The following is an 18,210-nucleotide window of genomic DNA, read 5'->3' as shown; positions in this document are numbered from 1 at the left end:
ACAGGCTTTCTTAAGTAGAGCATCACGATGGCTGATAGTACTGTAAATGGTTGGGGGCATCCAAGGGGGCTGAAATTTCCTCTTTACATGCTTGGTTACAATTGGTGCATGGGTATCAGCAATAGATAGAACTGTCTTGTTAAAGAAGTCAAGAGCTTCATCAGGGTGGTCATATATGTCCAACAGGTTCCAAGGCACTTTATCCAGGTCTTCACGGAAGGCCTCCAGATCAAATTTTTTATACGACTGAAAGGTGATGTATTGATGGACAGCATCATTATGCCGTTTAGCATACTTTCTGACAATTCCTACTGGAAGGTGATCTGATAATCCAATATCGAAAACCTCAGTTTTTTCAATATACTCTGGGCGGTTGGAATAGACGTGGTCTAAGCAGGACTTGCTTACGGGTCGAGTTACCTTGAAGATCAATTGATGTAAACCAAAGTTAGTAATGTGCTTAATGAGTCGATGTCTGGCAAATCCAGCCCTGTCCAGTGCGTTGATGTTCATGTCGCCAAGCATGAGCATTTCCTTGTTAGTAATGTACAGTTGTTCTAATGCATTTTCAATCTTGCCATCTTGATCAAAATTTTCTTCAGGGCGATAGATTCCAACAACATAAAGTGGACAGTTCGATTTAAATGGAGTAAGCCTAATGCATAGAAGCTCTACATCATCTTGCTGTAGGTTTTTTGCATGTGTATGGTATAAGTAAGACTACTCGAGATGTACATAAGAACTCCACCTCTGTTCTGCCCAATTCTATCTTTACGCTCAATATGGTAACCAGGGATAGTTATTTCAGAGTCGAATCTAGCCTCATTAAGCCATGTTTCTGTTATCACCAGTACATCCAATGATGATGGCTGTCTTTCTAACAAAGACCTGATTTCCTGAAACTTCTCATCATTGAGACTACGAACATTCCAGTGAGACATTCTGAGACCATTAGTTGAAAGTAAAATGTTCGGTGCTTTCGAGAAAGACTCCGGTACATCAGCAGCCATAGTACTAAACCAAGATGGAGCACACAGGGGGCAGCATTTAATTTCACTGTATCTCCCCCCAATACATTTGAGATGAAACTCAAAATTACACGACGCACAAGTCAGAAAACCCTGGTTCTTTCTGATGATCTTTGTGCAAAAACTGCACACAGTTGATGTAGGCCCCGGGTTCATCGAAACATCGTTGGATAGCTGTATCAACAGTAATGCCAACAGTCCCCGTTGAATAAGATTTAAACCAACACGAGCAAGGACAAATGCCGAGGGAGAATCAGGTTTATTTCGAACTGATCTTCGGTGATGATGGTAAGATGGAATTTGAACTTTAAATACTTCTTCCGATATAAATACTAAAGCTGCAGAGGCATTTCCTGTATTTACAAGTCCTTGCAAAATAGTCCAGAAAAGTAACATAAACGATAATTTTTCTGACATAGCCACAGTTTTAGCAAACTTTGCCGAGCCAGCTAGCATGCTGATTGTTATAAAGTGTTTGTCAGAAAATTAGCCGCAAGAGCTGCTCACCTCCTCGCTAAGAGATGTTCGATTCCCTGGACCAACAGGAATGGCTGAAATGTAATAAAAATACAGTAATAGCCCTATTCCACAATTGTAGTAGCCATGGTTTTAGCAAACTTTGCAGAGTCAGCTAACGCACCGATTGTTGTGTCCTGGCTTCAGATGTTGTGCGCGCACCGCAACACTGCGCCCACTGCACTGCTCGTGCACCGCACGAGCTGTCTATCGGAAGACAGCAAGTAACACTCAGCTGGTTTTACCTGAGCAATACAAGGCTACAGTTATGAAGCAGTTGCATGATGAGATGGGCCATCAGGGCATAGATCGAACAACATCACTAATTAGAGAGAGATTTTTCTGGCCACATATGCAAAAAGAAATCAAACATTATGTCACCAGAACATGTACCTGCTTGAAACAAAAGACTCCCCCCAGAGGAACAAGAGCCCCACTGGTCAACATTGTCACTACCCAGCCCTTTGAGCTAGTGTCAGTTGATTTTCTTCACTTAAATGAGTGCCCAGGCAGGCAGCAGTACATACTGGTCATTGTTGATCATTTTACTCGTTTCACCCAAGCTTATCCCACCAGTTCAAAATCTGCAAAGACAGTGGCGGACAAGATTTTTAATGACTATGTTTTAAAGTTTGGACTCCCAGCCCGGATTCACCATGATCAAGGTGGTGAGTTTGAAAAACAACTTTTTTGCACAGTTAAAGAGAAATTGCGGTGTTTTAGACTCCAGGACAACACCATACCACCCCCAAGGAAATGGGCAGGTAGAACGTTTCAATCGCACAATCCTGCAGATGCTCAAAACACTCACTGAAAAGGAAAACACAAACTGGAAAGGTTCACTCAACAAACTCATACATGCATACAACTGTACCAGGTCAGAAGTGACAGGTTTCTCGCCTTTCTACTTACTGTTTGGGAGGTCACCATGGTTACCAGTTGACATCATGTTTGGTCTTGACTCTGAAGGTGGGAACATAGATCACAAGACATATGTGGAGAAATGGAGACATGAAATGCAACAGGCTTATGACATAGTAAGAAAGAATGTGAGAAAAGCGACAGAGAGAAACAAGCAAAACTATGATGGCAAAGTACGAAGTCCTGTCCTATGCCCAGGCGACCGTGTTCTGGTCAGGAATCTGACTCCCAGAGACAGCACCGGGAAGCTTCGCAACCACTGGGAGGATAGTGTTCATGTAGTGCTTCGTCAAATGAGCGAGGGAATCCTAGTGTATGAAGTGAAGCCAGAACAAGGAAGAGGAAGATCAAGAGTCCTACATCAAAATCTATTGTTACCATGTGATCACTTACCTTTGGAAACAGATCTCCAGACAAAGCCTAAAAGAAAGAAAAACACATCAGCCACTCCTGCTGCAAGTGCAGACTTGGAGAATGAGGACGAAGAAGAGGAGGATGGATTCTTCTTTGAGCCCTCTGCATATCCTAACATGAGACCAACCCATGCAACCGAAGGAGAGAGAGACATCATCCATACTGACCAACCAGAGAACAAAGAACTGGAGACACAAGTGACCAACACAGAGTTTGAACTTGAGGATGCACATGAGATGGATGAGTATCAAGATCAGGAAAACATTGGAACACAAAGTAATGAGTCACACAGTGAAGGATGACCAGATGAGGTGATGGAGGAAGAGTAAATGCCCTCCCCTCGTCCAACAAACAGTGAGACTGTTGACGAGGATGAACCAAGAGAACAGCGGCCAAGGAGAGAAAGGAGAGCTCCAAAAATGTTCACTTATGACCAACTTGGGACTCCAGCATGTTACAGTACAGTACAGGCAGATCAGATATTCAACCAGTACCAACCTAGGTCATATAGAGAAGTTCAGCCAACAATGTGGGCAAACCCATTCCAGTTTTACCAGCCTGTATATATGCATGGATATTAGACATAAAAACTAAGTTGAACTGTTTAGCACAAACAGAGATTATTGGATTGAAGAAAGAGAATCACTAGGCTTGGTGAAATTATGCTTGGGTAGTACATCCAGACTTATTGTCATGTCAGAATAGTTATTGTGTTGATATTATGTTCAAGAGACAGTTAAGGCATCAGTATGCAAGCTTGTGAATCTTGAGAGTATGTGATTGTAAGACTTTGAGCGGGTGGGTGGAGCACAGAAGTACGGCAGGCCAGAACTACGTTGTCAAAACTCTCTTATTTATCTTTTCAGCGTTTAACACGCACACTCCCAGTCACCCAGACACACACACACATTAGTTGTCTGGTTCGGGAGAGAGCTCCTTTCCTCCTCTCTCTCCCTCCTTATATAGGGCGCGGTTAACAACAATTAACAATTAATGCAATTAACAAATACAGGTTAATTGACCTCAGGTGTAGTGATTCTGCCACTTACCTTCCTTGACTCCGCCCTCCAGTCACAGACCGACACTTGACCATGCCCCCGCTGCCACAGTGATGTCGGGACGGCATCTAATTTTGCAGGGTAGTGTGTGATAGTATGATTTCATGTGTGGTTAAAGACACGGGATTAAATAGAATAAATACTAATAAATACGTTGGTAAAATTATATTAAAAAGGGTTAAAAACTCATTCATTTAAGGTATTAAAAATATGTGTTCATGGGTTAAAAATGGATTAAAATGCGTTTAAAAATAAATGTTCAATGGTAAAAAAAAAAAACTCATAACAGTGCACAGTGATGTTAAGAGGATGTGTTTTCGGTGATTGATTAGTTTGCCTACAGGCCTGAAGAGGGAACCCGTACCGCTCGATGCTTCACTTGTAATGAAGCTGGCAAAGGGTTCAACCATGTCCTGTCTCTTCATTTACATTTCCCTCTTCAGGTACGAAAAACATGGTAATTGTGTAATGTGGTTGTAGGTATATTTTGTTTATAATTCGTGAGTGCCCAGACGTAAAGCAGAGCGTCACGGAAAGTGTTATTTTGTATGTTTTGTTGTGTATCGCTGGTGTAGCATTGTCGAGTAGCAGTAGCTAAGCTAACTAGCCACCTGTGGCTCCCGGAGCAGGTTCTCAGGTCTGAGAAAGCACTGTGTGCACACGTGTTAAAAGTCTGAGAGAGTACTGTGTTTGTACATTATCAATATGGTTATGCTCGTGTAGTGTTGTGTATTAATGAATACATGAGAATGCAAAATGTATAAATTATGTTTCTTTCACTTGTAATGAAGCTGGCAAAGGTTTCAACCATGTCCTGTCTCTTCATTTACATTTCCCTCTTCAGAGAGGACATTACAAATACACCATGGTTAAAGTAAAACTACGACACAATGATTATTATTAAAGATTTACCCAAATAGGAATGATGAGTAAGGTGCACCCCACCTGGGAGGTCTCCACAGTGAGTCGGCTAACTGACCTGTGTGCCCCAAGATCCTGAAATGGCGGTATGTTTCTGTGCATGCGCGAAATTCAAACTCCAAGCAGGATGATATGTGCAAATTAGGATGAACTTTTTTTTGTGCTACATTTAATTGAATTAAATACGATTGTCGTCATTTTGACATATGTTGGAATTAATTAAATTTTATAAGTGGAGTTAAATAACACAAATATTTCTATTAAAATATGCTTGATCAGTTTATGTAACATTTTTACTAGGGGTCAGAATCACTTTGTTCAGTGATAGTTATTTGAATAACAATGCCTAAATTTGTGTATCACATTTTTTTTACATAATAGCATCTTTACTGTGTTTTATTTTTGGTTTTAACTACATTTGAGTGTGAACCATGAATATACCAGTGAGTATACCATATTTGAATCAGATTTTTATATTTTCTAGCATTTCTGTACTAAAGTATCAAATAATTGCCAACCTGAAAATCTTCAGCCTGTGTCCACATCAATGCAGATGTGGGAAGCAGGGACATGCCATGAGGCACTTCAAAACTCATTATTAAAGCACTCAAGAACTCAGCAGAGACATGGTGCTTGAGTGCATCTTAAGTGTTTCAAATGATGGGACACTAAAAACAAGTGAAAGGCAAGATTCAACACAACTTCAGAACAAGAAGAATAAGGATGGGTCTTTTTGAACACCATCTGAATTTGATGCAGAAAGAAGAACATTCCATCCCATTAAGATTTGGTTTCCTATCAAAATATGGTCTGCTTCAATGAAGCACATACATTACTGCCATGACAAGAGAAGAAAAAAATAACAGGGAAAGGAAAAGCCTTTCAGTGCCACTCAAGTGAGCAAAAACAAAACTGGATGGTCTGTTATAGCCTTTTCATTATCTAATGGAGGCTTTGGTTGAAAATGGGAAAGTGGGGGATTGTTTCTAATTTTTTTTCCCTGCTTCTTTTCCCCCATATTTGGGAACCTGAGCTACCCTTTTAGGACAGACAGAATTATACTGCACTCTTTCTTCTTGTTTTTGGATTGTACAGTAAGAATCATTACTGCTGCCTCATGGCAAATCAAACCAAGATAATCATTAACAAACAATAACAGGGTAGTCAAACTATACATCTGGACATAACTTGCCAAAAATATACAATGCTGTCCGGTGTATCAATGCACATAAGCTTTCAAAGAATTTGAATAAGAAATTCGAATTCCAACACAAGAACACCTCATTTTACTTAATGAGGTACTGATAAGGTAATCATCTGAACCAAATCTTTGTCACGATCGGCCCCGGACTTCCACTCTGGAGATTTACTATCTCCCAGTTCAACACAATCCGGATCCGGGACGGGACTTCCATCTTGCCGGCATTCACTTCCTGGTCTGCTCTGCTGTGTATAAATAGGCCGTTCTCAGAAGGGGACTTTGCCAGGCTACCTGGACACTTAACGCGACAGAAGATAGGTGGCGATGTTGGTTGTTTCCAGTTAACCAAAGCAAGTGAAGAAGAAGAAACAAGGAGGCGCTCCGGGGAGAGAAGGGAAAGGCAGTTGGCAACAGCTGGGTTGTGACTGGTCAGGAGATGGAGGATGGAAGTGACGATTCAGGAAGTGAGAGAGGAATGTTTAAGTTTGGTGAATCCAATGCTCAGCAGAGCGAGGTGTGGAAATTCTATCAAAATAAAAAGAAAAAGAGGAAAAAGCCATATACTGTGGACTCTAGATCTGATTCAGAAAGGTATGAAAGGGAAAGTCATAAGGTTTTTTATTAAGTTGATGCAGACGGATACCACTTTTAAAGAGTGGAATCCAATCCAACTCACGAAGGGTCTAAACAAGGAAATGGGAGAGATAAGGAGCGCAAAGGTTTTGCAGAGTGGACAATTGTTAGTATTGTGTAATAATGCTGAGCAATATGAGAAAGCTTTAAAGGTACAAAAGATCAATGGAAAGTATGTACAGTGTTCAAGGGCTAATGATCAAAAGCTCACCAGAGGTGTCATTACAGGAATTCCAACTGATATAACTGTAGAAACGCTGAAAGAAGACATCAAGAAAGTTAAAGTGAATGCAATTAAGCGTCTTAAGACCAAGAGAAATGGTGGAATCTGTGATAGCCTGTCTGTAATGATTACATTTGAAGAGAAGGAACTGCCGGATAAAGCGTTTGTTGGATTCATGTGTTACGATGTTAAACTATACATCCTACCACCACTCCGGTGTTATAAATGCCAAAGGTTTGGGCATGTAGCAGCTGTATGCAAGGGCAAGATGAGATGTAGCAAATGTGGTGGAGAACACGAGTACAAGAACTGTGACAAAGATTACAAACGATGCTGTAACTGCGGTGGTGAACACAGTGCAGCCTATCAAGGTTGCGAGTTTAGCAAGCGAGCTAAAGAGGTGCAGAAAGTTAAAGCTTCCCAAGGTATTAGCTATTCAGAAGCCGTAAAGAAAGTCCCTAGAATCTCACCGTTACTAAAACAAAATGAACGTAGAGAAGTCAATAATGACAAGTCCACTAATAACTGTGAGGGATGTAATAAGTTGGAAAGGGATGGTCTAGCTATTAATAAGAGCGACTTTGTGCTCTTTATGGCAGAGATTATTAATTGTTCAGCTCAGACTCAGAGTCGAATGGAAAGGATAAAGATAATTGTGAGGTCGGCTGAAAAGTATCTGGGTATCAAAGGATTACTCTGGGAGACAGTCAGAGATAATCTAAACACGGATAGTCAATCTTCTCAAGTTATGTCAAGCTATGATTAGTTTAATGCTGTTAATAATATTACAGTGGAATGCCAGAAGCTTGATTGCTAATGGTCAAGAGTTCAAGAAGTACATTGATAAATTAAAGGAAAAAACTAATATAATTTGTGTGCAGGAAACTTGGTTGAAGCCTGAATTAGATTTTATCATTAAGGGATATACTGCAATTAGAAGGGATAGAAGAAATGGTAGAGGAGGAGTTGCAACTTTTATCCAAAATGGAATCAGCTATAAAGTTCTTGGGGTCAACAAGAATCATGAGTCAATTGTGACTAAGGTATGGACTAAAAGAGGCCCAGTGAATATAGTGAACTATTATAATCCCTGTGGGAAGCTAGATGAAAATATTCTGGAAAACATTTTAGAGCCAGTACAAGGTAATATGGTTTGGTGTGGAGATTTTAATTCACACCATTTGCTTTGGGGCAGTGATCACACAGACTCAAATAGTTATATAATTGAAGAGTTTATTGATAGTACACGATATAATGGTATCAGCAACACAGAATCTGTCATTGATTTGACATTCTTATCTAGCAAGCTAGTAGGTACTAGTTCATGGAAGGTAGTAAAGAAAACTACAATTGGTAGTGATCATTATCCAGTATTAACTAAAATAGGATCAGAAATGTGCTGTGAAAAGATCAAAAGAATACCAAGATGGAAAATGCAAACTGGGAAAACTTTCCAAGTATTATGTGCATTAAGATGCCTTAAACTAAGGGAGGTGAAAAAAATAGATGTTAATGAATTTAATAGTGTGTTGGTTGATGAAATAATAATGTCAGCTGAGGAATCTATACCTAAAGTTAAAGGAAATGGGAGAAGTAAGAATGTTCCATGGTGGAATAAGGATTGCAGTAAAGTGGTCAAGGCAAGAAATAAAGCTTTTAAGGATCTTAAAAAGTGTCATTCTTAACATGCTTTGATTGAATATAAGAGAGCTCAGGCAGCTGTTAGGAAAACAATTAAAGCAAGAAAGCGTACCTTTTGGATGGAATACTGTAATAGTATAGGAAGGACTGTGAAGCTGTCTGATGTATGGGGCATGATAAGAAGAATGGGAGGGATTAGAAGGAATCATGAGTTACCAGTCTTGAATAGTGGAAATATAGTACCCATTAATAATCTGGAAAAAGCTGAACTTTTAGCACAAACATTCAGGAAGGTGCACAGCTCTGAAAACCTAACTAAAGAGCAGTGTTGCCAGATTGGGAGGTTTCCCACCCAGTTGAGCAGTTTCAAGTGCATTTTGGTGGGTTTTGAACATATTTTGGGCTGGAAAACATCAGCAGTATCAGATACTGCTGATGTTTTCCAGCCCAAAATATGTTCAAAACCCACCAAAATGCACTTGAAACCGCTCAACTGGGCGGGATTCCTCCCAATCTGGCAACACTGCTAAAGAGGCTAGGGCAGTTAGAGGCAACATTTTAAGAAAGCACCCAACTGTATTAGTAAGGAAGGAAAGTTCAGAAAACCCATTGGATCTGCCCCTTACTATGTTTGAGTTGAGGAAAGCCATATATGCCAAACAGACTACTCCAGGGAAAGACATGGCATGCTACAAAATGTTAACAAATATGGCAGATGATACACTAAGGATAGTACTGAGATTATTTAACAGCATATGGGATTCTGGGCATCTTCCATCAATGTGGAAGCATTCAATAATAGTTCCTGTACTTAAGCCAGGGAAAGAACCCTCTGATCCTGGTAGTTATAGGCCTATAGCGTTAGCATCACAACTGGGCAAATTTATGGAGAGGATAGTCACAGAAAGAATAACCTACCATATGGAAAGTAAAGGACTCTTCTCTCCCTATCAGAGTGGTTTCCGTAAAGGCCGTAACACAATGGATTCAGTCTTATGTTTAGAGTCTGACGTTAGGAAGGCTCAGACCAATAAGGAGATAGTAATAGCAGTATTCTTTGACATAGAAAAAGCCTATGACATGCTCTGGAAGGAGGGTCTGCTAATTAAGTTAGAGTCCATGGGAATAGGTGGTAAGGCATACAACTGGATTTTGGATTTTCTATTTGACAGGAAGATACAGGTAAAAGTAGGTACAGAGTATTCTGAAATATATACAGTGGGGAATGGTACACTGCAAGGTAGTGTGTGTAGCCCATTATTGTTTAATATCATGATTAATGACATCTTTTTAAACATACAGCAAGGTATAGGCAAATCCTTAAATGCAGATGATGGAGCATTATGGGTCAGAGGACGTAATATTTCACATGTCAAAACAAAAATGCAAGCAGCAATAATGAAAGTGGAAAAGTGGGCAAATGAATGGGGTTTTAGGCTACCAGTATCAACGACTCAAGTAATATGTTTTTCAAGAAGGCGCAAAATCACTCCTTTTTCTTTAAAACTTTATGAACATCCTCTTGAGCAAGTCAAAGCTATCCGATTTCTTGGGGTATGGTTTGACAAAAAGTTAACATGGAAAGTGCACATGAGTAAGGTAGGAAACAAGTGTAAAAAGGTTATTAACATCCTTCGCTGTTTATCAGGACAGTCCTGGGGAGCCAGCAGAGCAGCTTTGCTTAATGTATACTGGGCACTTATGAGGTCTGTCTTTGATTATGGCTGCATAGCATATGTCTTCAGCTGAATCTAACATAAAGGTCTTAGATGTACTGCAAGCTCAGGCTTTGAGGATCTGTAGTGGATCCTTTAAAACATCCCTTGTACCTGCAATGCAGGTGGAAATGGGTGAGATGCCACTAAGGATTAGAAGAATACAACTATGTTAACATACTGGGTTAACCTTAGAGGGCAATATGCTGATCATCCAGCCAAAAATATTTTAAATGACTGTTGGGAGCATTACAAGTCCAACTTTCGAAGCTTTGGGTGGATAGGTGATGCTAAAGCAGAGAGTTTAGGGCTGCATCAGTTGCAGTACAGTCCTGTTGTACCTTTATCCTCTATTCAGCCATGTTTTTTTCCCATTACCTTCTGTAGACCTGGGCATTCACTTAGAAATTAAAAAGAAACCAAAAGAGGTGACAGTAGAAACCATAGTGCAGAATTATTTAGAGTTACATTTTTCATGCCATATATTCATATTCACAGATGGATCAAAAGATCCAGAAAGAGAGTGTGCTGGTTCAGCAGTACACATTCCAGCAAATGATGTGAGCATTTTGAAAAGAATAGATGGCAACTTATCTGTTTACACTACAGAGTTAGTAGCGATCTGGTTGGCCCTGGAATGGATAAAAGAAAACAAAATTCGCAATGCTGTCATCATCTCAGATAGTTATTCAGCTCTACAAAGCATACAGTCAGGTAGATCATTCAGGGGCGACCTCATCAATGAAGTATATAGTACATTATTCCATCTAGAAGCAGTAGGAATAGTAACTAATTTTCTTTGGGTACCGGCACATGCTGGTGTTGAGGGTAATGAGCAGGTGGACAAGTTAGTCAAACAAACACTCAAGCATAAAGAGGTAGATTTACTAATCCCTGTGAGTAAGGCGGAGGCTAAGGTCTTTATAAAGAATCATGCCAAATCAATCTGGCAGGAATACTGGGATGACAATGAAAAGGGCAGACATCTGTACAACATCCAAAAACAGGTGGACAATGGAAGAATGGAAGGTAGAAGTAGGAAAGATGAGAGCATGATAACCCATCTAAGAATTGGTCACACAGGGCTTAACGGTACACTAAAAATAATAGGTAAACATCACATAGGAAACTGTGATTATTGTAGCCAGCTGGAAACAGTAGAGCATGTTTTAGTTCACTGCAAACAGTATGAGGAAGAAAGAAGAAACCTTTGTCAGTCATTAAGCACAGTGAAACACAGCAGTTTTAATCTACCTGGCATCTTGGGTAAGGCATCTAGCCATAATATATCATTTTGTTCTCAGATTTCTCAAAGAAACTGGGCTAGCCCAGAGGATATAAGTTTGGGTTTTTTTTTTAATTTAATTCAATATCTACCTGCTCCACACTCCTCCCCAGTTGGTGGCGGTAATGCTCCTTTAAGTTGGTTGCCAACCGCCATAAAACCCTAAAGAAGAAGAAGAAGGGACTTTGCCAGAATGTCTTGTCTGTTTCTCATGTCGTCTCTGTGCCATTTTTTGCGTCCTGGATTTTTGCTCTCTGTTTTGCCTAGTCTTAGCCACAGTTTTTGCACTCACGTTTTGTCAGTTTTTTCATGTTTTTTGCACTATGTTTTGTTTTTTTTTTGTCTCCAGTTTTTGTCAGAACTATTTTTCATGTTTTTTTATATTAGCACTTTGTCTACCTCGTTGTTGTCTGGATTATTTTTGCTATTTTTGTTCATTGACTATTTTTAGACTTTTATTAAATCATATTTTTATTCATTGAATTTTCTGGTTTGTGTTCTGCTATTGGATCTTAACTCCCCACATCTTGCCACCCTTAACAGTACGTTCTGGCCAACATGGATCCAGCGGAACTTTAACCATCTGAGAATGGCTATGCAGCAGCAAGGAGCCCTCCTCGGTACCCACCAACAGGAACTCAGGCAGATCGCTCAGAACCTGGCTACCCTGTCTGACTCACTCAACCTCCTAGCCACACAACTCCAGCACTCCCAAGCCATGCCTACCCCTGCCTAGCCGTCTCTTTCTTCACTTCCCACCACCACCGCTCTCCACAAACCAAGACTCCCTTCGCCTCAGCCCTACAGTGGAGAACCAGGTACCTGCAGATCTTTTTTGTCAGTGTTTGCTGATCTTGGAACTTCAACCTCTGGCTTTCCCCACAGAATGCTCCCAGGTAGCCTATACCATCACTCTCCTCACTAGCAAGGCCAGGGAGTGGTGGACGGCAGTCTCGAACACCAACGCGCCCTGTTGTTCCAGCTTCAAGGAATTCTCTAAGGAAATGAGGCGAACACTCGATTGCTCTCTGTCCAGCTGGGAGGCGGCAAGAGAGCTCATGGAGCTGCAGCAGGGGTCCTGATCTACCTCAGATTATGCCATCTAGTTCTGGACATTGGCAGCGTCATGCGGTTGGAATGAGAGTGCCCTGGTCGACACGTTCCTACATGGCTTATCTGACGCTATCAAAGATGAACTCTTCTCACAGGAACTGCCGTCGGACCTCTCCAGCCTGATGGACCTTGCCAATTGTATTGACGCATGAGTCCAACAACGGAGGAGCGAGAGGAGCTGCTGCAACTTCAAACCATCTCCAACACCCGCCTTATACATCGAACCCATACAGGTAGATCAGGTATGGATGTCAGCGGAGGAACGACTGCGCCAACGGAGCATGAGGGCTTGTTTCTACTGTGGTCAGCAGGGACACATCTGCCAAGCCTGCCCGCTAAAAGGACAAGCCCACCAGTGAATTGAGGGGCCCTGGTGGGCAATGCTCAGAACCAGTCCCCTGCCGACTGACCGTTGCTCCCCATCATCATCACTTTCAACAATTGGCATCACCATCTTCAGGCGCTCATCGACTCGGGGGCAGACAGGAACCTGATCTGCTCCACCACCGCCAAGGATCTCAGAATCCTGTTATTCACTCTCGAGGTCCCTCTCACCATCCTGACACTCAGTGGAACTGGCTTGACCACCATCACTCACCTCACCACCCTGCTCACCCTAAGGATTTCAGGTAATCACTCCGAAACTATACAACTTCACATCATGAACAACCCTCATGTTCCCGTTATTCTTGGATTACCCTGGTTGATGCAGCACAACCCCCACTTAAACTGGACTGACCACACCATTTTAGGCTGGAGTCCTTCCTTCCTGCCTGCCCTCCTGCCTGAACTCCACTCTGCCTCCCGCCAAACCACCTCAGCCCTCAGTTAGCGAGTTTCCCAACCTTTCTCATGTGCCTCCGGAATATCTAGACCTTAAACCTGTCTTCAGTAAGACCTGAGCAGTGTCCCTTCCCCCTCATAGGCCCTATGATTGTGGTATCGACCTCCTGCCAGGGATGGTGCCGCCCAAGGGACGTCTCTACTCTCTTACCCCCGCCGAGAGACAAACCATGGAGAAATACATCACTGAGTCTCTGGCAGCTGGGATCATCCGCCCTTCCTCCTCCCCAGTAGGGGTGGGATTCTTCTTTATGGAGAAGAAAGACAAGTTGCTCCACCCCTGCATTGATTATGATGGCGTTGAGACCTCAATAATAAAGAACCGCTACCCATTACCGCTCATGACTACAGCCTTCAAACTACTCCAGGGAGCTAAGGTGTTCATTAAACTGGACTTGCGCAATGCCTATCACCTAGTTAGGATCAGGGAAGGGGACAAGTGGAAGATGGCCTTCAACACCACCACAGGCCACTATGAGTACCTCGTAGTCCCTTTCAGCCTGACTAACGCACCCGCGGTATTCCAGGCTTTGGTTAATGATGTCTTGAGGGACTTTCTTAACATCTTTGTTTTTGTTTACCTGGATGATATCTTGATTTTCTCTCACTCCCTGAAGGAACATCAGGGTCACATCTGGCAGGTTCTTCAACGCCTGCTGGAGAATAAGCTGTTCATTAAGGCAGAGAAGAGTGAGTTCCACCAAGGCTCTGTCTCATTCCTGGGGCTCATCATTTCACCAGCCAAGATCCAGATGGACCCCCTCAAGCTGGAGGCAGTTGCTGACTGGCCCAGCCCATCTTTGAGACGAGAGCTCCAGCGCTTCCTGGGGTTCACCAACTTTTACAGGCGTTTCATCCGCAACTTCAGCATGGTGGCCAGACCTCTCTCAGCCCTGACTTCAACCAAGACCAAGTTCAAGTGAGGGGAGGAAGCAGAGAAAGCCTTTTCCGGTCTCAAGCACAGGTTTACCACAGTACCCATTCTCACCATACCCGATTCTACAACCCTGATTCCAAAAAAGTTGGGACAAAGTACAAATGTGCCCAAATCCAGAATCCAGGGACACATGTCTGCCCGGGGGCATTTTGAGTTATTGACAGATTCAGAAAGTACAGTTTCTAAGCTTTCCAATGAAGCCTTCCATGTGGAGATCTGACAATATTTGAAGAATGTGTGGCCTTTTGAAAGTGCATACCTCTTAAAACAGGAAAGGGAGAAAATCGCCCTCAAAGTTTTCCTTCTCAGTTACTCTGGGTGCAGGGAGGGCACATAATGGTGCTCATTTGCATGATATTAAGGAAAGCCCTACCCCCTACTAACTGCCAAAGACTGTCAGACTGACTGCCACAGACTGATGAGAATTAAAATGCTTGTATTAGGTTTTAGATCATTAACTCTTTAAATATTAGCAGCCAGTCAGAAATAAAGTGGGTTTTTTTTCAGTTAGAAACTGAAATGACACTCAAAATAATATGGACAAATCCCAAATTGTTCACAACAGAATTTAGTTTTGACACGTAGGTAAACTGTTTTGCCAGAGATGTGAACTTTTGCAAGTGATCCATGGTGTTTTGCTGAACCATCCTTAGTGCATTTTCATAAATGCACTAAGTGAATGCAAATGAGCCAAAGCTATTGAGAAGGCATGTGGGACGCATGTGTGAACAGTTTAGTTCAACAATTAAGATTGGTCATGAATGCATTTCACTGTCTTTAGAACTTGAGATGGTATTTGCAATCTACCCTTTACCTTCCCACCCCTGTACCATAACTATACACTGATCAGAATTAGAGGGTACTTAGTTTAAATGGAAATGCTTTTATTAAAAAAAACATAATACAAAGGATAAGAGTATTGTATCATATTGTATTTTGAAGGATTTTGGTGATATCACGTCCGCATCCTCTTCTGTGGATTCTTCTGCGCAGTCTTCTGTGCTGTGACTTTGGGCACTGGGCATGTGATGTCTCTTGCCTCTTCAGCACAGAAAGGCCTGATTTTCTCATAAAGATAGGTCTGCCTATCAATGTTCAGTCAAGGTGGGGTGAGGACAGGCAGACTGTCAGTTGGGGGCAGTATCCCTGGATTGTGCAGCAGCTGATACTCGGAGGGTTCTGCATCCCAGTGAGTTCTCGCAAGCACCACACCTGGTCTCTGGGCATCAAAGCTGTGACAGAATAAGCACGTACGACATTTTAGATGTGGCTAACCAGTTTCTTGTAAACATCATTCATTAAATTTTGCTTTGTGTGTACAGAATGTGAAAGTTTCAATATACCTGAAGTGCTGATAAGTCTTGATGCGTGGGAGTCTTCTGAAGTAGGGTGACTCAGATGCTTCTGCCAGTCAAAGATCTTCACTAACACTCTGCCATCTGCCATTCCAACAAGCTGTGGACTATTGTGGCTACTCACAGGAGAGCTCTTTTCCACTACCTGAAGCCAAAAAGAGCAGAAGAAGAAATAAGTTAAATGTCTAATTGAAGCAGAACAGAAAATGTTGTGGAAGAGAAGCAGAATGTTGAAGTACCTTAGCTATGTCTGCCAAAGTGTTGACTCTGGTCTTCATATAAGCTTGCTTGATTAGTCCAAAGCCACAGTCAGGAGAAAATGTGGTGTGTCCAGCAATAAGGAAGTGGATGCCAATTGTGTTGTGAAGCTTGTGTCCAACCCGCCAGGCAGCGTACCAGAGCATGAAGTTATTCTTATTCTGCCCACTCCAGTTGTCACAATGAAGGTTGACATCTGTTTCTCCAACTCCGAAGTTGCTGAAGAAATGGTGCATGTAGCTAATGACCTCATTGCTGCCCTTACTTGATGTCATGCCTTCATCAATCAGGTAATTCACTTGTTTTTGCAGCCCTTCACAAGAGACACCAAACAGGCCACATTTCCGTGGAGTCAAGAAATACATCGGCCCAGGCTGAAGAGGGTTTGAAGGAAAGTGTAACTAAAGAAGACAGAGGGAGAGATGGACAAGGGATCAGATTAAATGATTACTTCACTGTAATTTATTAAATGTACCTTGAAGGGTGATTTTGGTTTGAAGCAAAGGTCTGTTAAATAATACCTGCTGTGCAAAATCAAAGCTGTAATGCATTCTGATCATCTTGCTTGCTGGTAGAGAGGGTCCAAAAGACAGCTTGGAATCAACACGTCTTTTTGCAGGCAGCAGCCATGTTGTTGTACACCGCCCGCTCTTTCTGCACAAGTGCAAGATGATCATGCTGCTTCTTGACTGCTTCAGACTTTTTATCTTCTGGAAGGTTTGCACTTCGCAGCAGCAGCTCATTGTTGCTCTGGCATTGCCAGCACAGATCTGTGCGTGGCCTGCAACTTCTAATGTGAGGTAGAAGCTGCTTCCACAGTTGTCTGAAGCTTGATTTACATACTGCACGCTCACCTAAAATAAAACAGATATTCCTTATGGTTAATTAAACTTTAATTGCTTAAAGTGCTTCACATTACAAGATCTCAGTTCTAAATCATTTTTTACACTTACCAAGCTCCTTAGCAGATTTCACATAGAGACGCCACACCGAGGCCTTGGACACATGGGTTGGCAACAATTTCACATGCCAGTCTCTATGCCCAGGATGTCGGCCAGGCAGCATGATGGCATGGTCTTCTGCATAATTCTTTATAAATTCCACAACTCTGATTATGTGTTCATGGCTGATGATTCTAGCTGGTGGCTGTGGCTGTTGCTTCTTCCTCTTCCTTAATAGTGGTGTTGCCCCATTCTCTTCAAAGTGTTTGACGATGTCAGCTAAGGTGTCTTTGCCAATTCTGAAAAAAGACAAAACGAGAAATTTCACAATGTTAGTCAACTGACTTTGGATGTAGTCATGTCTACGTAGACAAATCACGTAGACAAAAGTCACCGTTTTGCACTTTAGCACCTTGTGTACTGGAGGACAAAGCTTTGACACCTACTGTATACAGCCAGATTAATTTGAATAATGCTTGAATTCCTTCTATTGACTGGTACTTGGTACATATCTCTGAGATTTCGGCTAGTTAGTAAAGTTTTGCTAATTGCATACACAGAGTCCCATGTAAGACATTCCTTACAGCATAAGAAAGAAAGACATGGTCATGTATTACAGGCCTACAGGTTTTGGCTAGCATAATGCTAGTTGCTTACAAACAAAAGCCCATTGCCAACGTCAATCTTCCTTCCATGCAAAGTATGCCCAAAACAATCATGAAGTACAAAAATAAGTCCTAAAGTATACTTTAACATTTTGTGGTTAAAAAATTACTCACACCATAAGAAGGATAGCACGATGATAACACAACTAACACAATGCTAGTTTCATGTAACCAAACCACAACATTCTCCGTTGCATGCAAAAATAACCACACAACCTTAGATTAATAAACTTACCCCATCAGAAAGAGAAACATTGCCTTGCACATTTCAATGCCTCCGATGGAATATGTAGTCCTAGCACACTTCCTTTTGGTTGGGTTTTTTTTTTGCTACGAATGGTCATCTCCGATGTAACTACCGTGCGTTTGTTTGCTTCGAGGTGTCCAATGATGTGCATATCCTGCCACTCTCTTTCTGCAGCTAGAGAATCCAATTGCATTCGTTACACAAGCTCTGGAGGAAGTTTCTGGCTACACGAATGTGTCCCAAGGAGAGAGTTTTCTTTCTGTCTTCTGTAGCATTTACAGTCAAACCTTCGGAT

At 41.9% G+C, this 18,210-nt stretch overlaps 1 protein-coding gene across 1 annotated transcript; it reads right to left on the bottom strand.

Annotated features, from left to right (window-relative positions):
• Positions 1 to 15,339: 15,339 nt before the first annotated feature.
• Positions 15,340 to 17,637, bottom strand: LOC132892519 (uncharacterized). The gene is made up of 5 exons (XM_060930797.1): positions 17,016 to 17,637; positions 16,584 to 16,916; positions 16,044 to 16,463; positions 15,793 to 15,949; positions 15,340 to 15,681 (listed from the first exon to the last, which is right to left on the bottom strand). Exons 2-5 carry the CDS (start codon positions 16,803 to 16,805, stop codon positions 15,545 to 15,547), a joined length of 936 nt encoding a protein of 311 aa, XP_060786780.1. The 5' UTR covers positions 16,806 to 16,916; positions 17,016 to 17,637; the 3' UTR covers positions 15,340 to 15,544.
• Between the last annotated feature and the right edge of the window lie 573 nt (positions 17,638 to 18,210).

This window comes from Neoarius graeffei, chromosome 10 (genome assembly GCF_027579695.1).
Source record: "Neoarius graeffei isolate fNeoGra1 chromosome 10, fNeoGra1.pri, whole genome shotgun sequence".
NCBI lineage: Eukaryota > Metazoa > Chordata > Actinopteri > Siluriformes > Ariidae > Neoarius > Neoarius graeffei.
The sequence above is the reverse complement of the archived record's forward strand: the minus strand, read 5'-3'. Positions and strand labels throughout refer to the sequence as shown.

Coding starts and splice junctions, on each gene's coding strand:
- LOC132892519 (XM_060930797.1), bottom strand. CDS start 16,805: ATGAGCTGCTGCTGCGAAGTGCAAACCTTCCAGAAGATAAAAAGTCTG. Junction 16,464..16,583: donor GCTTTGATTTTGCACAGCAG/GTATTATTTAAC, acceptor TGTCTTCTTTAG/TTACACTTTCCTTCAAACCC. Junction 15,682..15,792: donor AAGACTTATCAGCACTTCAG/GTATATTGAAAC, acceptor ATTCTGTCACAG/CTTTGATGCCCAGAGACCAG.